At 42.3% G+C, this 24114-nt stretch overlaps 1 protein-coding gene across 5 annotated transcripts; it reads right to left on the reverse strand.

The window, feature by feature from the left end:
• Window positions 1–1329: 1329 nt before the first annotated feature.
• Prdm1 (PR/SET domain 1) lies at window positions 1330–24114 on the reverse strand. Of its 5 annotated transcripts, XM_020186855.2 has the most exons (9): window positions 23944–24114; window positions 23472–23480; window positions 22458–22507; window positions 22087–22340; window positions 15115–15234; window positions 11423–11672; window positions 5426–6534; window positions 4821–4949; window positions 1330–4415 (listed from the first exon to the last, which is right to left on the reverse strand). In XM_020186855.2, the coding sequence occupies exons 1-9, from the start codon at window positions 24003–24005 to the stop codon at window positions 3840–3842; spliced, it is 2559 nt and encodes an 852-aa protein (XP_020042444.1). In that variant the 5' UTR covers window positions 24006–24114; the 3' UTR covers window positions 1330–3839. The 5 variants fall into 5 exon arrangements, with proteins under 5 accessions (XP_020042444.1, XP_020042443.1, XP_073933784.1 ...); XM_020186854.2 differs by lacking the exons at window positions 22458–22507; window positions 23472–23480 and having other exon boundaries at window positions 22087–22335; XM_074077683.1 differs by lacking the exons at window positions 22458–22507; window positions 23472–23480; window positions 23944–24114 and adding an exon at window positions 22580–22858 and having other exon boundaries at window positions 22087–22335.

The raw sequence follows: 24114 nt of genomic DNA on the forward strand, positions 1-24114 counted from the left end.
CTGTCTTCCTGTATGTTTCCTTAAACAGCTAAGGCCATTCCCAAGTATTCCCAAGGTACACACCGCTCAAGAAGGTAACACGATTTGCCAAGTAAAGAATTATGATTTATGGTAGTAACTGCTACACTCTGGCTGTTTTGGGGCTTTGTTTTGGGAAATTATTACCACAATGGTTCTGTAGAATTTAGGAGTATAACCAGCACCAGTTGGCACGTTTATGACAATAGGGTTCTGGTTTTCTTAATTTCACAGTTACACGTTGGCAGCATTTCAAATTCTTGCCACAGATATTTCAGTGAATTTAAAGAAACATTAAAAACAAAATATAGGGCAGTTTTGAGTGTCCAAATGTAAGAAGGAGCATTATTTTCTTAACATGAAGTTAGCATGGAACCATGACCTTGGCAATGGATAAAACGGGAACCATGAAAACCATTTTCAAAGGGCCTCTTGATTTTTTGTCTTCACTGAGGGCACTGTAACTTTTCTAGAAGCATCTTCTAACCACATCTACCACATAAGATTCAAATTTGCTTGTGCCTTCCATCTGAAGACAGGTTAGTCTCTGGTATACCCATGGACAAGCAAGTAGACTCATGGCCCACCACTTGACCCTTGGGTCCCATGGCCATGACACCACAATTCTTGGGTTTCATACTAATAATGCCCAGATTCTGGTAAAGTCAGCTTTCTGGAAATTTACTTTAAGTGAAGAAGTAGCAAATCTACTTCCCAAGATGTGAGGGGGAAAATGAAATGTAGGGCATTTCCCAAGGTATGCTTTGTGTTAGCCACTGAGACAATCTTGATGTCACCAACAGGTGTCTTGAGTTCAGCTTCCCAGGGCCCTTCACCCACGAGTAGGCTGGGCTGGCGTGCACACACACACACACACACACACACACAGGAACAAAGCATTTTTGAAACTGATTCAAGCACTTATCATCTCCTCACCACCCCATGTCTATCCACAAATTAAAAATAAAAGTCCAACAAGAGCTAACAAATCTTCCCCCTTACTGGTTAAGGCTTGAAATACCTTTCTTAGAGAGTACTTTTATAGCTAATAATTACACAGAAAAACCGTATGCTGTTGAGGATTATGAGAGACACAGCAGGGTCTCTGGTATGGTGCCCGAGGGAGGTGGGGGAGATAAGCGTCATGACTGGTGCTACTGGGAAAGGGGTGGGGTGGGGATGGGGGCGTGGGATGAAAGGGGAGAGGCAAATTGTGTCCTATTCAAAATGTGGTCTGGGGCCACACTCACACATGGACTGGATAAAATGTCCCATACTGGCCCTTCACTCAAAACACTAGACAAGCATTGGTAAAGCATGAACATTTATATTTAATTTACATTTTGACAATTTGCACATAAATAACAATGTAAACCAGTACGTAAACATAAGATAGTCTTGTTCTAGCAAAGTAAAAAGCCAGTAACTTTGGTCAGTTTAAACTTTGAGTAGAGGAAAAAAATAAAACCACTCTTAATTGTGGGCTCAACATTTCACATGTAAGAGGCCTAAGAAAAGAAAGATGGTAAGAGAAGCAAGAAGTCTTTATAAAAATCCTCAAATACAAGAATACATAAAAGGAAAACAAGAACACATGTGCTCACTGAGAATAAAAAGTATTTGGTGTCAAGGTCTGAGTGATGCTTTGGTTTACCTACAATTAAGGACTGTATCTGTCAAACACTGAAACATCAAAAATGGTCAGTCTTGAGATAGGGGTGTAGCTCTGTGGCAGAGAGCTTGCCAGGATGTGCTAGGCTCTAGGTTTGATCCCCAGCACTGCAAAAAAAGAAGTCAGTCTTGCCAGTTATAGGAACAGATCAGTAAGGCCCGTGGATTTCCCTGGATTATTTGAAGTTTGTTTTTCTCTTTGCAAGTTGGTATTAGTTGATGTGAACAAATGTTGAACACAGAAAATAGGATGAATAGTAACGCGACAGTATTTAGGAAGGAGTGAAAAGAAGAGAGTGTAGTGGTGAAAGAATAATGAGATTTTGATTTCTGTGACTTGACTGTGACCACATAATCAGGCGGCAAAACAAAAACACAGCCATCTCAGATGATCTCTAAAAACCAGACTGATGGATCTCTTTCTCCCCGGTTGCTATGTGGTCCTCTCCTCTGCATCGAGCCTTTATGGTCTCTTGTAATAGGCGAGGGGTGCCCAAGCACCCTCGACGTTTATGTCAAGTCTCAGAAAAAGATCTTCTTTGCCCTTAGGAAAAGTAGGTTCTTTTACATGGGGTGGCTCACAATTTAAGTGGTTATAAATATATTATATATACACATGGCATAGTGGTATAAATAGACTTATAAATATACATCATTCTTTGCTACACCTCGAATGCCAACAGGTAATCTTTGGGTTTAGCAGAGGAAAAGATAGAGTGAAACAATCTATCTTTCTGGAGCCCGCTTACTCCGCTTCTCCTCCAGAGTAGCAAATCATGAGATAAGACACCACTTCCTGCACTCCTGGATACACTCAATGAGGTATTCGTTGTTGAACAACTTTGCAATGCCCTTTCATCTTCAATTAAATTAACCATAAAATGCAAAAAAAAAAAAAACACAAATACTGAGGAAATCTTGAGTTTTACAGAAAAAATACAATTGATGTGCTGGGGACTGGAATGTTCTTACCCGCTTTTACCTAAGATGACCACAATACCCGTTTCTCTGTTTGTCTTTTGATTATATTTTAGTGTGGCCTGAGCCTATCTACTTCAAATCCTTCCCGATGAAGCACTACCTTTGTGCAATTTTTTGACATTAAAAAAAAAAAACCAAAACAAACCAACGACAAAACAATACCCAGACTCAAGCCCCCAAACCTCACACATACAAAACCACCTGTGCTTTGGAACAATTTCTCAGTGGTTTTACACATGGCATTTTGTCTTCTTCACATTTTCAGTAATACATTGGGATGCAAAAATCACGTGCCCGGTCTGAATGGCCCTATGTCTCTGATGGTGGGAGGACCCAACTGTTTTTGGGAACAGGTTGGCAAAGCATTCCTGTCACCTTTTTGGTAAAATTGTGGCCATTAAAAAAAAAAAATAGAACTATCAACAGAAACATGGGAAATTCCTTTTCCTGTTCTTTCTATTCAAGTTATAACTGGGTAATTCTGCACACATACCCTCAAAGTTATACAATGCTGTTCAAATGATTCGATCCCATGAATTAACACACCAGACATCTAACTTTGGCAATACCAAAACCTCATTTCAAACCAACAGTATAGAGGTTGACTGACATCATGTATTTGGCTACTAAATTTTACGTACTTAAACAGATGTGCAGAAATTTATCTACAAAGAATGGCCACAAGACAAAAATACAACATATGTACTCAAATTACAAAGAATCTTTCCAGTCATTGTAAACTTTTTTTAATTATTGCTTTTTGAATGATAAACTGTATAATAAATTATGAAGAATTATCATTGAAAAAATAATTATGGCTAGGCAATAATAGTCTTAGTATGGGAAGGCTATGCAAACATATCCACACAAATATTCAAAATACACGGGTTCAAATATATAGACATAGGTGTAAATAAGTATATATAATATGTATACATATATATATAGCGAGAGAGAGATATATATATTGGGAAAGAGTCTTTGTCTCATTTATGCCCTGAGATTTCAGTAACTTTGGAGTCCTTTAATTCCAGAGACGTGAGAGAAACCACCAGCTGTCAGGAGAGCTTTGCAGGTCTGGAATCACCCACGAGTAATTTGCTACAGGCACCCTGACTCGCCAAGTCATAACTTAAGAAATGAAACAAAATACTTGTTTTCTGAAAATCTTAAGGATCCATTGGTTCGACTGTTTCTTGTTTGACCTTTACAGGTACCAGAGGTAGTGGGTTGCTGTGAGGCAACTTGACAAGGGACAGGTCTGATGACTCATAGAGGCCACACCCTGAGGAGAGAAGTCCATTCCCCATGTTTCTTTGCAAAGCCACTTTCAGGCCCGTTTCTTCTTTCTCTTTTCTGACCACGGCCAGAATTTCCTTTTCCACCACAGAGGTCACATCGATGTTGTCCTCCATGTCCTCAAGCCGGTCAGCATTATCACTGATGTCAAACTTCTCAATTTCTTCATTGATTCGGGTCAGGTCCTCCACGGGCAGCCCAGTGGCGGGGGCCATAGGGCAGTTCCCCTTCAGGTGGACCTTGAGGCTGCAGAGGTGGATGTAGCTCTTGTGGCACTGGGCACACTTGTGGGGCCGCTCCCGGGTGTGAAGTCGCTTGTGCAACTTCAGGTGCACAAACTGGGTGAATTTGGCAGGGCACACCTTGCACTGGTAAGGTTTCTCTCCCGAGTGGAGTCGCAAGTGGGTCTTGAGATTGCTGGTGCTGCTAAATCGCTTGTGACAGACCTGGAGTGTGGGGGGTGACAGAGGACCCAGGAGGGAGACAGGGAAGACCAGAGAAGATTAAGAGGTGCCAATGGGAAGGGCAAGCTGACAGGCCAACACCTAGCAACAACTTGGGAGGTGTGAAGCCTTCCATGGTGCGGAATTAAGCAGGCGGGGGGTGTGGGGATAGGGGTACCTTGCACACAAGGTATCCACTGCTATTTCCCTCCCACTGGAAGCTGGCTGTGTCATTACTGCAGCCTGTCAGCTGTTATAGACAGCAAGGGGGAGCTCCACAGTCCCAACGACCAGTGGCAAGGCGGGATTCTTGTGTGGGTTTAAACTATGGGGCTCGTGTGACATGGGAGGGCAACTCCAGACATTTTCTACAAAGGTCAAAAGTTCTCCCCAGAAAGCACTGCCCACCTGGCATTCATGTGGCTTTTCTCCCGTGTGTACCAGGTAGTGTTTCTGCAGGTGGGCGAGCTGAGTAAAGCCCTTGTTGCAAGTCTGGCACTTGAAAGGCCGTTCTCCACTGTGCACTCTCAGGTGGACCTGGGAAGAAGCCACATGTGTTAGTGCTGTCAAGATGGCTGGAGGCCTTAACACCTAATAGTCCTGGCTCAAAGACTCAGATGTTTTCTTTAGAAAGGCATCAAGACAAAGCCTTCAAAACAAAACAGAGCCCCAGTGTTTTCAGAATGCTCAGTTTTGCTTGAGCTACAAGAACAAAAATCACAGGCTAGCAGAGTGCTACCCTAGCCTGAAGCCCCCATTTTTATTATTCAGGAAAAACTCAGGAGAAGGACACAATGTGTTTGAAGCCACAGAGTTTGAAGTGGCAAAAGCAAAGTAGAACCCACATGCACCAGGCCCGGACCAGGCCCAGCCTAGGCCCAGCCTAGGCCCAGCCCAGGCGCAGGCCTGCTGAAAATGTAACTTACAACCTATGGCCAGGCAGCCGAGCGAGAACAAGAGCCTGCACTTGTAGGCAGACGCCAGCAGCCCCTCGCACCTGTCTGGAGGCCTACCTTCAGGTTCGAGAGCTGGCCAAACGTCTTGGCACAGACGTTGCACTCGTATTTGATCTTGCCATTCTGCTTCTTCAGTGGGTAGGGAAGTGTCTTGTAGCCCGTCATGTTCCTCTTGTTTTTAATGAGATTCATGGCTTCGTCACTGCTGGGGGCTGCCATCACTGCTGAGGTAGCTTTGGGTTGACCCACGTGTTCTGACGTGGCTGCCGTTCCCGCCGTTGGAGACCCACTGGTGGGGCTGCACATCTTGTCCTTCATGCTGGCGGCGGCCCCGGTGAGGGAAAAGGCACTGTGGGGAGCTGGGACAAGCACCTCTCTGGGATGCTCAGGGGGAAGCAGCCTCCGGGCTCCATCTGAGGGCAGCGAACTCGGGAGAGAGGCTGGGCTGAGCATGGAGTGAGGCAGGTTGCCCCCGCCGAGGAGGTTGCTGTACACGGGGTAAAACCTGGGGAACAAGCCAAAGTTGTTGATGCTATTGATGTGGCTCACGGCGCTCAGGCCATTGCAATTCATGCCATACGGGGGCAAGAGGAACTTGGGGTAGTGAGCATTGTAAGAGGGGATGAAAGCTGGCGGGAGGTGGGGGGCGGGGCTGTATCCCGGGTAGGAGCCCAGGCCTTCGGTGCCATAGGGCGCATTCAGGTAGGTGTAGGAGTCCAGATGCTCTTGAGGGCCCGAAGCTAGGGGGGACACCGTGTTGCCTGGGCTGCTGTGAGGGCTGCAGCTCTTGAGGCTCTGCTCGGGGCTGCTTCCTGCTGAGGGGCTTGGAGTTGTGGAGGATGGGAGTGGGGAGTGAGTGATGTAAGTTGGTCTCTCCATCCCATAGGCCAGGGGAGCTTTCAAAAAGTCTTCCGGCAGAGGGGCCCGGATGGGGTAGACTACTTTGGGGTACAAGGGGATGTCGGCGCTCCTGGTTTTTCTGAAGTCATTCATGTCCTTTTCTGAAGTCAAGGGTGACATGTCCGAATGGTAGAAGTCCTTCCCTTTCGAGGGGTTGGAGTCCAATTTTAGGATTTCTTTCACACTGTACTCTCTCTTTGGGACATTCTTTGGGCAAAGTTCGTTTCTCTCAGTACTTGGTTGCTTTGGGTTGCCGTGTGTTTGTGCTGAAGTAAAGAAAAGAGAGCAATTACTCAAAGGGCTATGGAGAACTGCAGTGAAATCTTGAAAGCCGTTCCTTCCTTGTGAAAGCCTGAGCACCAGCTGGCGACAATCGACAGACACCTCTCACCCTAGAGGGCTCTGGGCCACCCACTCACAAGGGCCGCTCTATTTCCTCCTCAGCAAAATGGGGACAATGGCAGCATCGACAGAACAATAGCACCCTTGGATGGTGTGGTTTCCATTAGTACAAGCTTTAAGATAGAAAAGTGCTGTTCAAGCTAGACTGAGATGTTCATTAAAGTGGGGTGGAAAAATACTGGGGAGGGGGGTTGTTTCAGGTTAATAAAAGTCATTCTGATGTTCACAGTTTAGGTTACCTAAAGGAAATCAGCACACCCTGCAAACTAGATGTGAAAGATTAAGACTCATTTCAAGTAAGAAATAGTCATCAAATTCTCAACTCAATTCTTGTTTAATATGAACTTGATAAAGCCCTGCTCAGATTGCCTATGCCAAATAGAGTAAGGACATGGATGCCACCCCTTATGTGACACTGGCTGACAGCACAAGCATTTCATCAAGGTTCTGGTCTAACCAGGCTACCAACAGTGCTGTCTCCTGGAATCATGAGGCGTGACAGTCACCCCTGCCAAACCACAACAGGTACTTCCCAGGCCAGTTCAATTACTTGTGCACCAAAGACAACAGAGGCAACTAAGAGGAAAGCGTTCATACCTGAGGACAGCACAGATTCCTCAGTAAACAGACTACTTAGGGACAGGGGCAATGAGGACAGTTCTAGGCTCTCCATCCTTGGCCAGCCCCATCCCAAAGAACAAATGAAGCCTTAAGGGAAACACCAGCCAAGAGAGCAGGACCAGTCATAGCAGGGAAAAACCACAAAGCCCCGGCTCAGCCTTCTCTGGCAACAAAGGAAACACATCCGATGAGCTTTGATTCCTGGGGACACTCAAGCCAGCACACTTGCCCCAGGAGCACACTGAGGCCATCACCCTGTGAAGTGGAAATGCTGAGTGGAAGCCGGGCACTTGGCATTGATCATAAAAGATGTGGCAGGTTTGGGATCATGCTGAGGCCATCACATAAATGTCCTTCATTGTCTTATACAATGTCCCTGCTTGATTTAACTGAGGAAGAACTCCAGACTTGCTACCTGATAGGTCTACCTATGAACTCTGTGGAACTCTAGAATTAAACCCTTCAAATCCATTCTCCAGGATGACAGGCTGGAGGGATTCGATTCCAGTTTGAGAGCCCGGGGAGAATGTTATCTCCTATGGCTGTTATCAGTTACTCTGGGGCTAGCCAGAAGCCCCAGAATAAACACGGAACTACACTATCCTATCGGGGAAGATGCTGATCAGGGGGCAGTGATGGAGAGCTTGTTGAGGGAGGGTGATATCTAAAGTCACTAAACTAAAATAAATATCCTCTTATCAGGCCAATATCAGTCTTTCAGTGAGGCCCAGCAGGCAGGAAGTTCAAATTGTCACTTTTGTTTTTTAAAGCAGAAATGGTAAAGTAAGAAAAAGACAAGTAAGCTGGAAAAGTGATAGGGAAGGCATCTCCAGCCCAGGGAAGGAATTTTATGGAGGAAAAAAAGAAGACCTTAGAGGCATCCTCAGACTATAAAAAAGGAGAAAAAAAAAAAAGCCACCTTAATAAAATAAAAATACAGTAATGTCACCCTCACAACCTTGTGCCAGTTTTTATTTATCTAAGTTTCACGATTTTTTTCATTGACTTCAATACTTCCATGGTTCTAAAGTACAACAAATTATGGCTTCAAGCATAAAAGTTGGAAGTCCATTCACAGTACTAAATATGCCCCCATATTTAGTCCCAAGTTCTTTTTAAGCACCTTAATTTAATTCAATTATTGAACTGAAAATAAAGCTGACAATGGTTGAGGCCAAGAAACAGAAAAGTAAAACTTTTAATTTTCTATGTAAAATACTTATTAGCACAAGTGCCTGGTATACAGAAAATCCACAATTAATGTTTTCTCTCTCTGATGGCTTCAGCAAAGTCGATGTAAACCTTATCTAAAAGACTATCCACAGTGGAATGTTAGCCTCTCAAAAATGTTTTTTAGGTGGAAATTATGGAGTCTTTATGAAGATACATTTTTTAAAAATCGTCTTTCAGCAGCTGAGTAATCAGGGGAGCTCGTGTCATTTCTGGCTCTCCCACTCAATGGCAGCTTGAGTTAACATGAAAAAGAAAATCAAGATCTGTTTTTGTTCTTAAATCTTACATGGCTGTAGGCGGACGGAGTCATTTCAAGAGCGAACTGCTTCTGAAGGCTCTGAATGGCTTAATTATGCCGACTCACATTTTCGATCTATAATAAGAACCCCAAGACTACAAGAAAGAACCTAGAAGTTCTGCAGTAGGCAAAACAAAGTCTGTTTTCAACTGAAACTGAGAAAGCAGATTAACATTTAGAAGTCTATAATTTGGTCAACTGTTTTCTAGATGGGTTAGTTAGATAGCAAAGAAAAAAAGAATTGAGAGGGGTTAGGGGCTTGACTCAATGGTTCCCCTCACCCCTTAATGACACTTTGTGATTTTTGGCCACTTCCTTTTATTTTTTTCAGTTTGTTCTCCATCACATCTCCTCAGTCATGCCCTCCATGGAACCCTCACACAGATGCCCTCCCAGACCTCCACTGTGCTTTGAGCATGGAAACCCAATACAACTCACTGTGGACACACAATCTACCTATTAGGCCTGATGAAACAGTGGAAATTTTCCTGAGCAGTCTCAATCACCAGTTGCCACACCTAAGACAACTGGTTTCACAATGGGCAGCAGGAGTTGTGTGCTGGGACTGGTTACTGTTAAATCTCATTCTTACTAGGAATACTGGAAAACAACATGGTACCTGAAAATGCCAACCTGCCATTTAGAAAAATTCTGCATCATCAAAGGGGTCAACTGAAAGGACTAAGATGTCATTTCACGGTGTACATGAAAGTTGCTGCTGAACATAAGGAATAAATACTGGAATCTTAAAATACAGTATAAAACCTTTCATTGGTGAATAAAAATGCCAGACCTTTAAAACCTTTCTTTGATTGGCACAGGACAGGGAAATGTGAAAAAAGTCACAGGAGCAGGGGTCAGCCAGTGGAATACTATTAATAAAAATAAAACAAAACAAAATTCAAGGACTTTCTCCAAAACCACATGTATAAGGAGGCTCTCACAGAGAAGTGGCTGGTAGAGGGTACATTCCATGAAAACTCAAATATACCCCTGTGTCTTTTACCACCAGGCCTTAAGCACAGGACTGGGCACATACAGACGCCAAGACCACAGAATGGCTCCTGGGGTGCTCTCCCCCTGGGGATATACCAGGAGAGCCTCCAGAAGCACTGAGGAGAGAGAACTGGGAGAGGAGTTGCCACCTTTTGTCAGGAGGATTGATAATCATTACGTTCCCGTTGGCAGCCAGTTTGCTGTCAAAAACCCCAAGATCTTTCTCTGACGCTCAAGGGTGTACTGTGGGTGTGCTAAGGACCATGGTCACAAATCCTAGGAGCTGACCTCCTACAGGGGAGATCCAGAAGCTTTTATAGCCCCAGATTTTCAGAGAGCTGCAAATGAGGTTTAGAGATCTAAAGGAAATCAAGCAAACTGAACTGGGTGAGATGAACACTGGTAGCCAGACACTGGATTGTTATGCCCAGGATAAATAATTGGTTTGTTAATTAATCCTTAAGTGGAAGTGAAAAATCCAATTTATGTTAAACTTAATGTTTATTCCAAACATCTCAAAGATGGGAATATGAACTAAAATAATTTAGTCTTCAGATAAAGTCAATGAGAAGGCAAATGGACAATTAGTAAGTCCCAGAAAAGGGGAACTAAGAATTCTTTATGTTTTTCTTGAAATGTTTGAAATAATACTAAAACAAAAAGTTACCAAAATTTCAGCATTTAGTTTTAATTTTTGAACAAAAAGCTCATTTTTAAAACTGCTAAAAGATTTAGCAGTCTGAGGGGAAGGGGGGAAAGGGTGGAGGAGGGGGGCAGGGGAGGGAAATGACCCAAACAATGTATGCACATGTGAATAAATGAATAAAAAAAAAAAAAGATTTAGCAGTCTAACCAAGAACATCCAACCATACTTACAATAGAGCTTAGAATCTTAAATTAATTCTTAAATTGCTCATAGAGATCACTAGAGAATGACTAAAACAAAGGAGCCCTTTGCAGAAAGAGGTCATGACAGCAATTTTAACCAAGTAAAGAAAGTAAAAGCTTATAAACCTAAGGAACCGAGAATTTGTTAAGATAAAGTGATAGGTGGTTACGGTAATACTGATTAGGAGATCAGATTAATTAGCTTTACTATAAGGAAGGAAGCTAAGATATGACAGACCTCTTTAGGGTTATTCCACTTAGAATAATATTTGAAAAATCATGACTGAGTTTTTCTAGAAACAGTATTACAATGTTCCACATCAAACCGTGACTTTATACTCAAATGTGCAACTCCACAATATTTCAGTGCAAGCTTTCAGCACTGACACGTTACCCCCACAGTGTGTCTGGCTCCATCCCTCCTAAGCACCAACCATCCATCCTTCTTTGCATAGGTTAGAATTGGGGATGTGTTTCACACTGTCACTTTCTGAATCCAGCACTCAAAAGAAGCTCTGAATTTTCTTCAGATGATCAACTGTCATAATAAGGAATGAGGACTAAAAATTTCCTCCCCTCTTCCTAGTCCCTAGTCTAAGCCAACTACTTAAGTCCAACAGAGGATGAAGCTATATAATTAAACAGCATATTATTAGCTCACAGGGGCAGAACTGACATTACTACATTTTGAAAAGTGTGTTCTGTAATCCACTTACTGAGATTCATGGTGAGCTCTCCAGGATAAGGGTAGTGAAGCCTCTCTGCAAAGTCCCGACAATACCACACAAGAAGTTCCTGGTTGGCAGGAATGGGCTTAATGGTGTAGAAGTAAATGTTCATCCCGTTCTGACACGCAGCCAGGCTTTGCTCCCGGGCAGAGTGCGCTGGATTCACGTAGCGCATCCAGTTGCTTTTGTCCTCATTAAAGCCATCTATGAAGTGGTGGAGTTCCCCTCTGGAATAGATCTGTCCCAAAGAGAAGACAGACATGGTGTAAAAGGAAGCCAGCCTCCCCAGCACCCCTCAGAGTCAACCCAGGTGAGTACCATGTGTGACTCCTGCTCCCCATCGCCTAGCTAGAAAAAGAATCGATCAGGTTGGCAAGAGTTGTCTTGAATCAGCAGAAATGAGGGCGGAAGCAGGGAAGGCCCACTTTGTCAGTTACCCTTTCCATTCCAGTTTTATCGTCTTTTCATGTGTGTGTGTGTGGGGGGGGGGTGGGGGGGATAACAGAAGAATGAAACACAAAATTTCATTTAAGGAGCGGTCTCGAACTGATGAAACCGCCACAGAGATCTACTTTTGCTACAGCACTGAGAGGCAAAAGGGCGACACTAACTTAAGTTCCGACTGTGCTGACTTTTAGTGCTTTGAGTCACTGGGTAGAAGAGCAAGCTTCTCAGCTGCGTCAAACTGAGTCTCAGCTTTTTCTATGGCCTCTGTACCCGCCGTTTCCTACACCCCCGCCCGAGGCTCAGACTATGCAAACATCCTCCACCCCCAACCCTCCGAGTCCTAAAGTAACACTTGTTCAGATGAATACTTGGAACCCTGCCTTTTTGTGGAAAGGCTGGGTGGGGCAAAGGTGAACTTCACCTGCCATAACAAAGTGAGCACTGGGACAGAGGCCAGAGCTCGACAGTGTACGGAGAAGTCACTTTTCCTCTTGGTAAACATGTTCAGCCTTGCTCTCTTCCCAGCCAAAGGAGGGAAGAGGGATCCCCCTTATCTGTGAGGAGTTGGGCCACAAAACCACATGCAGCGCCACAGGCTTGGGTTTTTGGAAAAAGAACAGGAAGATAGTGTGTGGTTCCTTCAAAGGCAATGCCTAAAGAATTCAGAGTTCGTCCTCAAAGTACCTCTGGTGAACAGATGCACTCAGGGTACTCGGTAAACAAGGCAGAGCAAAGGAAAGGAAAAATTGAAAAGATACACTCTGACTGAAGCTATGTGCTAAGACCACTCCTTATCCTTCCCACAGAAAGTTTCTTTCTCGCCTTCCTTTTGAGAGCTACTCCTTTTTTGTCAGGCTTAAGATCTTGCCTTATATATCCAGCGCCAATACCTGGTCATCTGCAACTTGAGTCTCCAAGGGGTAGGACACTTGTTTGCAGCACAGATTTGTTCTAACAGGACAGCAGGTCACTGGCTTTATTCTCAGTCACACACTACACTAGCCTATGAATCGTTTCTGCATTGCACTCAAACGTTATCAGAAATAAAAAGGAACTCTGTCCCTTTAACACAAGCAGTAAACACCAGAATCACTTTCTTTTAAGAGTAACTTCCTGTAAATTGTGAAGGGGAAATACGTGTGGCTTCATCAAAGCAGCTTGTGAGAGCTTTTGCGGTGTGTTTTGTTAAGAGAAAATGGAACAAGGCTGGGTGAATTGGGCTATCAAGAGGGGTTTTCAAGTTTGTTTACTCTGATGTGCAAACTTCCAGGAACATGGGGTTCCATCACTCTTGACTCTTCACTGTGGCGGAAACTGCTTTCTACAGCTTTGGGTACATTGATTCCAGTCAGCTTTCCACGGGCTACAGTTTACTGTATCCTCATTTAAAAACAGAACTGCTGGTGCCATGAAGTCACACACACACCCCCACATGAAAAGAAAACAGTGCGCACGTAAAATGAACACTGCTGCCTGTCACCTCACTGCATTTCCATCTATTATCAAGAAGATTAAAAACGTGCTGACTCATAGTACAGTTACAAGAAATGTCACTCGTTTCTCAACTTGAACATCTCTTGGACTGTGAAATTTGCATGAAACTTTTTCTTTCCTCACAACAGATGTCCATATTTCTGCCAGCAAAATCAGAAGGCTTTTAGCAACATGTGAGCAGTTAGCTCCTATCATAGCCTTTGCATGAGAGAGATCAGTTCACATAAAGTCTCCAAGGAAGGCCTTTCAGTTATTTTTAGTGAATTTTTAAATGAAACAGGGACCTGGAACAGTGAGGGACCATTCTGAGGTGTTTCTGGCCTTTTTTTTTTTTTTTTTTTTTTCTTTCCAAAATGACCAAGTATCAATACCTCACTGTGTAATCTGTGTAATTCAGGCCTTCTGACTCCAAGATTAATACACCTCTCTGGCTCATGTCTGAGAAGAATTTATTGGCCAAAAAGGGAAAAAAAAAATGCATTCATTTTCCCATTTTAAGTCATGTACTGAATATCTTTTAAGCACAAATAATTATTAAATAAAAGTTGAGAGCACACAATCCTTAGTGAATCTACAACTGTTTCACTTGGGAAATAGCAAAATAAATTTCTGGGAACACAAAACTTCCTGGACTAAAAAAGAAAATCTCTTAGGAATAGCTTCTGAGTAATTCCCTAATAGAAGTCTTTTATGATACTTGTCAAAAAGATTCTAAGTTTTTCTTAGGCAAAAATACCAGCAAAAGCATGGTTATTACCATGTAGCTATTTCTCTAAAGAATTCAGATGTACATTTTATGTAAGTATGTAAAAAAACTGCTTTCTAAATTTAAGTAAGCATCTCTTCATTTTCTTTCTTGCTTTATGGCAATACTGGGGCTTGAACTCAGGGCCTTGTGCTTGCAAGGCAGGATCTCTATAATTTGGGCCATAACCCAGTCCAGCATTTCTTTGTTTTCTAATTGAGGAAACTGAATATCCTAGGGACATCATGGAAAGAGGGATATGGTTTTTCTCTGTGCATTCCTTATTAAGCCTCTTCATCAAGAATTCTATCTCATTAGCTCACCTCTGGGATCCTTTCTAACCCTGATGTTGCAAAGGAGATGGTATAGGCCAGACCTTTTGAAAGGATGTTAGTACAAAGCTTATTATCTCACATAAGGTGAGCATTTTCCTTAAGCTGTAGGAGTAACTTCCATAGCTTTATGGGGCAGGTTGGGTTAGTTCTGTGATCCATCTCTGTTCTCCTGGCTGTCTTCCACCCATCTATACTTAGTGACATATCCCTTTAAGATAATTCATTTATGGTAACTCTTCCATTCAATTAAAATTAACTCAGCAAGAAATCAAGAAGGGGTGAAATCTAAGGCTGGTGACTCATTACTACTTCCTTGCAGAGAAATGCAAATGAACCTACTTGCTTCAAGCAAGCAGTAAACTGTTTCCTTTCATCACAAAGCCCTAATGAGTTGCAAAAATCAAGATTCATATAGTTCATATCTCCATCACTAACCATCTACAGCCTGTATTTCCAGGCCGAACATTTAAGCAGTTTCATTGCACTTGCTCACCATTCCTGTTTCCATGTGGCCGGACCCTGCATACTTGCAAGTTGGGGGGCGGGGTGAGCCCCAAGGGTTTCTCAGCACAGGCTGAAAAGGAAGCAACCCTGTTTGCTCTTCTAGCTCCATTTTTTTCCCCTAAGACTTAAGGACCTGAAAATTTTTCCTTACTTACCCGCCAAAAGTATTTCCTGTTGGCATTCTTGGGAACTGTATCATTGGTGTAGATTTCACCTATTAGGGGTCCAAATCGTGTTCCCTTTGGTATGTATTCTTTACTTACTACTCCAATAACCTAAAGGGAGAAAACAAACAAAATAATTACTTTTAACTGTGAAATAATTACTTTTAACTGTGAAGCCTTAACCAATCTTGTTATTTTGATAAATTGAACTGTCAAGTGATAATACAATCAACACTAGAAAGGAGACATTAGGAGGCCCCCAAGCTTCCCCAAAGGAAGACAATCTTTTAAGGTGTAAGATCATAAGCAAATACTCAAAGCATTAAATACTATATGTGATGATTCCCCAGTGGCTGAAGGTTCTTTACTTATTTACTTTTCATACTAGAAGATCATAGAAGATAACCATTCTATTACAGAATGAGACACTGCAGAATTAGATGGTCAAGATCAGACATTTCAGCCCTGATCCTAATTTCCTATTTCTTATTCTCCCTTAAACCATAAACACAGTGTACTCAAGAGGAATAAAACAGTTTTAACCTCAGAAACCAAAATAATGCTCTTTGGTTGTTCCACAAAGGCCAAAGGAACCAGAAACCAAACACATTATATATTTTTTTCATTCCAGATGAGGTTTTTTTTTTTTTTTTTCTTCACCCCTCATAGCTTGCAAGTTCTCTTTAATAGAAGAAAAATCTTTCAAGTAACTTTGTTCTTCTCTAACATCTACTCAATAGTGGTCAAAATCCTCCTTTGAAAGGAATCTACACTGACTGAGCTGTGGGTTCCAAGATCTGTGGGAATGACCTTCCCAGACTGAAGGTATGCATTTTGACTTTGTAGGGCAGGGCTTCACTAAAGAAATGTGTTAACTATGCCAGTTCCTCCTTAATCGCAAATTTCTTTTGTGGGGGATTAAAAAAAGAAAAATCATCAACCACGAATCAGGAAGCAATTTATCACTATTCTAAAGAACCGAGTGAGCAGCCCTTTACAACATTTTGCAGTTAGTTTTGTTTTGGTTTTATTCTCTCACCTTCCCATTTTTATTTTCTTTTGGTTCCAAACAGCCTAGAAATTACTTACTAAATACCTTACTGAAATGGACTAAGGGTGGGGCAAAAGATTATTATTTATTTCCACGGCTGGAATCATGCCTTAAGTGGCAGATCACTTGTCTAGCAAGTACAAGGAAGGCCCTGAGTTTTAAACCCCAGCACTACCAAAAAAAAAAAAAAAAAAAAAAAAGTAATAGTTTTTCCAGTTTTATTGTTTCTGGGGCTCCTGTATATTTTTGTATCTGAAATGGCAGGTACAAATATGTGAATCAATGCATGTTCAGATGATTTACAGTGGAATCTGAGATTTTGTTTACCATATACACTGGCACCTCATCAAACCTCATCAAGAATTTAAACCTCTATCTAATATGGAATAAGCCCACCTACACAGTTTGACACATTGCTCTCTCTTGTAAGTTGCTTATCAGCAAATGATTTTTTTCTAAAGCAATTCAGTATTCAATATACAAGTTAATGGAGCATACTCAAGACTGGAAAAAGAGAGAGAGAAAAAAGAAAATTTCCTACACCTAACACAAGCTGAAACAAGGTTGGCCAGCTAGAGCGTTATTTTTGGTCCTTTATCAATTTCTGGCAGAGAGCTGAAAAAAGCAGATGTTCATTTCACCTTCCTCCTCAGCCTTCATTTACATCTATTGTAATAATGGTGAACTGTTTCAAAGAACAGTTCAAGAAACAATGGTGTTTCAAGAACACCATTATTAGTATTAGTATTTGTTAATAGTGTAGCCAGTGGAGACAGGAGCATCTTAGAGCAGTGTTCAGATAAAGATATATACTGAAAATTGCTTACTCAGAGGCTCATTATTTAGGACATATTATTGAAACTCATTAATTTGAAAAACTCATGGAATTGACTTCTATGACACACAAATCATTAGACATTCCCATTGGAGTGATTATTCCATAATAGTAAAATGACAAACAGGAAAAACAAATAATGCCATTTGTTGTCGAGCCAATAATTAGCAGCTGATATTTTCAACACATCCACTTTAAGGCAGTAATTTTAAGAAAGGTACTCGACTGGTTCTTCAACTCTGTTGTAAATTATAGTCTCTTGCAGATAGTGTCTTGGGAGTCAGAGCTTTGATTATCAACAAGGAGCTAGCTCTACTTTAAGGTCACAGTTTTTCTTCCCAATTGTCACTCTTCTACAGAACACACCTCTTTGTTTTCAGTTATCAATCTTACACTTTTCCTTGTGGCCCAAAAGCAGTCAACTAGAATTGTGTTCTTTTGACAAAGGAATGTGGGGGGAAGCATTTAAAACCTGCTAAGCACAGCTATGAACTAGTCACTGGGGAAGATGTAAAACAGAATTGGTGGAACTTGCCACATATTATGAAATTCAATAGGCGAGACAAGAGGATAATTAAAAAGAGGAGGGGAGCCATGGTCCGCGGCATGGCCTAAAAATCCCAGCTGCTAAAAAAATCCCAGCTGCTACGGAGGCTGAGGCAGGAGGCTGGTGAGTTCCAGGCCAGCCTGGGCAACACAATGAGACCCTGTCTCAAAACAAACAAACAAACAAAACGCAGCACTCTGGAGGTAGGAGAGAGGTCTATGACAGTCCTCAAGCCTTAGACAAAAGAGCTTCAATAGTAGGTTATCATTATAAGTAAGACAGACCTTAATATTTAATATTTCAATTTTTAACATACATAGAGCTATAGAGTACACATAAACTAACACTAAAGATAAATAGAGACACAAAATCATAGGAATTTTAGGTGGGAAGAACTCCTGTAGCTTATAAACCACCTATATCACCGGGTATGGTGTTACACACTTGTAATCCCAGCACTTAGGAGGCAAGAGGATCATAAGTTCAGGGCCAGCCTGGGCAATATAGCAAAACCTGTCTCAAAACTCCTGAAACAAACTGAAAAAAAAAAAAAAAAAACCAAACCAAACCAAACAAAGATCCACTTATCCCCACTCCAAGTCCAGCACTCTAATAACTGACAATAAACATCATCTCAAATCCATGTCTGACATATTATTCAAAGACAGTATAAAGGCTTCAACTCTTAAGATTATGATGCTTGTCCAGGTAACTCTGGAGAGAGATAAGGAACCAGGGTTGTTCTTAATGGGAAATAAAAATCCAAATCCTAGTTCTCCCTCTGGTCCTAAAAGATCCAGATGTGTATCTGAGCCAACCCCTTCTCCCTGAGCCACCATTTATAGCAGTCTATGAGCAAATGCTACAGGGAAACCTGATGTGTATTTTCAAAGTGCTAAAAAGACTAATTGAGAGTGTGTTCACCTTAACTCAGGAAGGAAACTTCAGCTTCACTGGAACTGACCAGGGTCCTAAAGAATTACTGCTAGGGACAGGCCGCCGTGCGCCTTCTATAAACCTATCAATGACAGCACACTGGCTTCCACACGTCCATGCCTCGTCCACCCTCACAGAAGCCTTTCCCGCATGCTTTATGTACTAGGCAGACCCCTCTGCCACCTGGGCACATCTGTCTCTGTCAGTGGCCTCAGCTATAGAACATATTCTACTTGCAGCTTCCGGACAAAAACCAGGGCTTCTTTTCAGTTTTACAAAATGAAGATTTTATAGCTCAGGTTGGGCTGATGGGGGTGCTGATAATAGGAACACTATAGGTTGGTTGGCTGGTTTGTTTTAAAAGCAAACACACACAGAGCAGATTTTAAGCACAAATATCATTCAGGTCTCAGTGTGGTCTGAGCATCCTCACATCAAATTACAGTAAGATCATTTTAATTGCTAGTCATCTCTAGCAAATCCTACCCTACAAAAACAACACAATTAAAATTCTATGTTTACTCTAAGGACCATTCAATCTACAATGCACCCTGTTTTGAAAAGGAGTGAAAGGAGCAGAGATGTTTTTGGAAGGTTTCCTCCTTCCTCCTTATCTTTATATTAAAGGAAACAAGGTATTGCCTTGGTACATCTCCCAAATCAGAGTTTGACGACAGAATTGCATGTTATGGTGAGATACTTTTATAGATGGCTTGAGTTAATAATGGACTTAGAATGGATTAGAATGGACACCAAGTGAGTCCCTATGATCTGTCTTGATGTTTATCAGCACAGGACTTCAGGAGGTCAGATTCACAGAGAAGCCACAATGCCCCTTGGGGACAAGCATCCTCAGTGGAGGGCAGAAACTTGTGTAGACTAACTACTACTTCTAAAATTCTTTGTAGTCAAGTATTCACAGAAGATTATTTCAGGAGAATGAGGGGGAAAATCCCCACAAAAGAGTAACTCATTAGCTTAAAAAGCTTTAAAAGTTTTGAGTAGGATGTCTATATTTGGTTTTAGTTTTGGAAATAGGAAGTAGGAATAACCCATTAAAGGTGTAGAATGATTCTAAGTCAAATTTTAAAATGAAGGTCGAGATCAGAAATAGGGTTTCTATGTTTTGTTTTTAAATCAAGGGAAAAAAAAGGTGCTGACACATAGCACAAATTCATAATGAAAAATGATCTTGTTAAAAAAAAATTCCACCGTATGTCAGCACGACAGTACATAATGTAACATCTTCTGCTATTTTAATGAAAACGTTATAAGAAGGGCAAGATAAATCAGTCAGATAAAAACTATATGTAGGAAAGCTTTTTCCCTATTTCCATGGCTTGTGGCACTTAAAGAACTAATTGAAAATGATGATATAAATATTATATCATCCCCAATGCTTTGGTCCTGGAACTGGTTTGCAGATCTCACACCCTCCATGGCTCAATTTCACCATCTTCTTTCACCACCCCAAGGGAGCTATCCCTTCCCAAAGTTCAAAACGGAAGGGAGAGAGACACAGAAAAACAGGTACAAGTCCTGGAGTCAGCTTAAGGCACTATGACGTTCAAATTGTTTCCTGGTTGCTTTCGTGATTAGGGAGTAAAGAGGTACTAAGCCCTGGTCAAGTGTTTTAGTGAAGTAAAATGTGGGGAAACAAGGTGAGGGAATCCTGGCCTCTGATATGTGTTTTAAAGGATCTCCTTTAGAAAACTCGGGTACTGTCTGTTTTTTTGGTTGCTTAACATCTTGAAACAAGGAGCTATACATTCAGAGGAAAACAAAAAAACAAACAAAAAAACCAAGCAAGCTTCATAAAGGAGCCGTTCTTCAGACGATAAATAAAACCACAGTGACACCAAGAGGGGCCAGTGTAGCATAATCTAGAAGTGCCTGTTGGAGAAGTCAGAAGAACTTTGCTCCCAGTCCCTCGTCTGGCTTTAACTATAGCCTTTGGGTAAGTGACTATCTCTCTGAACCTTGGACTAAATGATCTAAGAGCATAACTTGACTCAGTCACGATTTTCAGTAGAATGACAAAAAATGAGAGAATAAGAACACTGTAGGATAAAATGGCAAAGATGACCCACAGAATAGAGATCTTGATTCTTGTTCCAAATGGACTGGAGAGGACATGACACAAATGAACCTTAGGAACAGACCAGTATTTAGAACTGGAACTGATATGAGAAAAAACACTACACCTTTTAAAGCCACAGTCAAACCTTAAAAGATCCAAACAAATGCTACATTGATTCCAAGGGCCACATATTAAGAGACTTTCTGTTGAGAAGAGCATTACTTTCAGGAAGAGGTATAATTAGGGCCGACCTCTGGGGTTACACTTTTTTTTGGTAACATTTATGTACAACTACAATTTAAATTTTGCTTTTCATAAAATCTGCCACTACTCTCTCAGCAGGAAAAAAAGAAAAAACAAAAGTTGAGCTTTCATGAAATTCCAAACAGAATTACTCTATTTAATTTTAGACAGCTGTGTCTCCCCCTTACCAAAAACATTGAACTCAGACACACAAACAGGAAAGAGACAAAGTGTTTCCCAAACAGGCTGCCGGATTCCTTCAAATACTGTTCCTTAGGGAAGGGGGAAAGTGATTTGACATGGCTGTAATGAATAGTCCCAGCAGCAAATCCTGGATTCTCAAGGCACATGACCCCTTTTCACTGTTTTCGAGGGCAGTAACAGGACTGACAGAGCTGAGATAATGGTACTGGTGCTAAGTCTGCTGGGGCAGATTCCTTCTCCTCAGCCCAGCAGCTCATCAGTGACAGCAGCAGTCAAATTCCCAAAACAAGAGGCGGTTCTGCAAGTTATTTCACAGCTCAACCTCACGCCTAGCTGTAATTGTTATATGAAAGGGTAAACACAAATCCAGTGGTTCATTCCCAGTTTAGGTTTTCAGCCTCTTTGAAACAACAAAGAGCGTACCCACTTCAGAGGCCAGTAAGGAATGGGTCTGCCAGCCCAGCCAGAGCAAAGGAGCTGCGGCAGATACACAGTGGTTAGTGAAGTCATCAGGGACAGAGGACACTTTTACGTGACCCTCTTCTCAGTTTATGCCATCACTGTAGTTCATGAACACGTCAAGGTTTGGAGAATAATTTTAGAAACCCAGCTAATAAAAGCTGGCTCGTTAAAAAGAATAAAGCCATCTAATGACCAAAGGGAGACAAAAGAAACGAGAAAAAAATTTTTTTCTAAGAAAAAGTTTCCTCCCTAAAAAGACACTATACACTGTGGGGTCAATGGGTACAGAGTTATCCCCACAGTTTGCTGGCAATGTTGCCCACCAGCTGCTGGGAGTTGGCTTTTCCAAGACATGTCAATTTGCCAAAAGATTTAACTGTTTACTAATTAGTATGGAACAGTTGGAGGCTTAAGGAAATGAGGACTGACTTAGGGAAAGAGAAAGCCAGGAAAGAAGGGAATGAGGAGATCACTTTTTGGCTGGTATTTATTTGCTGATACTTAAAGAGATTCTTAGAATTCCCAGAGATCTACCCAGCTTGGAGTGAGGAGGGAGACTGGGCACCAGGTGCTCATCTGGTTCAGCGATCAACCAGGAGGCTTACCTCTTTGCTGTTGGTGGCATATTTGAAAAGCAGATTCCTTGGTAAGGATGCCTCTGCCTGAATGGAAGTCCCTCCATCGGCACCAGAATCCCAGGGGTGGTCATTCACAATGTAGGTACACTTCTCCTCAAACTCAGCTTCTGTCCACAGAGTCATATCCGCATCCTCCATGTCCATTTTCATGGTTTCCCCGGTCCCCTCTGCCAACCCTTGAAACTTCACAGCGCTGGAGCTACACTTGGGGGCAGCCTGGAAGAGAAGGGGAAGGTCTTTAAACCCCATTGTCCTGGCGATCCTGGGGCTCCCTCTGAGAGAGCGATGACTAATACAGTTGTCTGAAGACTTGAAAAGCAGATGCAGAGTGCCTGGTACAGTTGAGTAAGAGCCAAGAAGAGCCGTATAAAGCAAGGTTTTAAAAATGCTCTTCTTAGTTGAAAAAGAGAAAGAAGAAGAAAAAGAAGAACGTGGCAACTTCACTGGGAAAAAGAGCTACCTTTGAACAATCCCTGGCTTTACCTCTCACAGCAGAAAAATGTGGGCGCTGCGTCCTGTGTCCCAGAATGCCTGGGGTCATGGCCGCCAGACCCTCAGCGCTGTGGAAAAGCTGCCTCAGAAAAGTGTCACAAACAAGGAGAGGAAGAGGAAGGAGGTCTGTCTGCCTCTGAATGAAGCTAAAAATGGAAAGCGTGTGTGGTGCAGGAGCGGAACCCAGCCTGCCTTTCCCAAATGGGGAAGACTGAACTTTCCCACCAGCTCCCAAGCCAGGCCACTTTCAAAACAACTGCCCCCCCGCCCCCCAGCCCCTGAGCACTGCGCTTTCATCCTCTGGCATGGGAGACCCAGGCTGCATCCTGCCAGCATCACTGGGCTGCAGCCTTCCCGGCTCCTTTGGACCACAGGAAAAGAGGAGGAGAAATGGGGAAAGGGAAAACACCCTGCAGTTCCTTTGGATTTGTGGGCATCTCCAGCCAAATTGAAAAGGCAAGAACAAAACATAGAAGTATTCGATAGAATTCCCTGAAGAGAATTCCTTTAGAGCCCTCGGCTACAAATAGCACTTTCCATTTAAATCTGAAAGTGTACAGATTCCCAGAAGTCACTTATGTGCTACAGTTTACTGTAACTAAAGTTATAACAAATTCAGAAGAAATCCGAGGACAAGCCCTCTTTCCATTTGTAGATGGGTAAGGATATTCCCCCCAAAAAACTACCCTCACACTCAGAAAAACGGCTTTCCAAGGAGAAAAAAAGGCCAACAACTTCTGCAATGTCGACCCACATAGACGTGTTTGATAAAGATGAGGGATGAGGGTATCACTTCCATGGAAGAAGGGCGCTCGTTCAAATGTAAACATAACCCTGGGAATCCTTCACGGTGGTTTTACATTCTTCCACTTCTTCCCCAAGTAGGATAGGATGCTCTTTTTTTTTTTTTTTAAAGTTAGATGCGAAGCTGTCTCTGCTTCCGTGACGACTTAAACTAGCTTTTTTTTTTATTGAGTTCCTACATGTGGAGTCATGATGCCAAATAAATGTTTGAAATAAAATAAAACTGAAAACCTAAGTCAGCCCAGAATAGTTACTGTGATTGCCGTGGGTGGGCAGGAGCCACTACTGAAATTTCAATTGGCAATTATGTCTAGAACTGAAAGGGTTAATGATTCATAAGGAAAAAGTCTTCTAAATATTTGACAGTGCTAAGTGCAGGAACGCAGAAGCGTTTCTTGTCATATATATATATATATATATATATATATATATATACACACACACACATATATATTTTAAAAAGAGCGAGAATAAGAAGAAAGTTTTCAGGTCACTTTCAAAATAAAAAAATAAGATCAAGTTCCTTACCAAGGTCGTACCCACACGTTTTTCCCAGCAAAGATCCAACATCTGAGCTCGCGCTGGCTCATGTCTACCCAGTCCGCATTGTCCCCGCGCCCCGGCGGGCCGGGCCCAGTGGCTGGCGCGCGCGCCTCGGGTCCCCCTGCCGCCCGCGCGGGCTCCGCTCCGGCTCCCGCT

This window comes from Castor canadensis, chromosome 1 (assembly GCF_047511655.1).
Source record: "Castor canadensis chromosome 1, mCasCan1.hap1v2, whole genome shotgun sequence".
NCBI classification, from domain to species: Eukaryota; Metazoa; Chordata; class Mammalia; order Rodentia; family Castoridae; genus Castor; species Castor canadensis.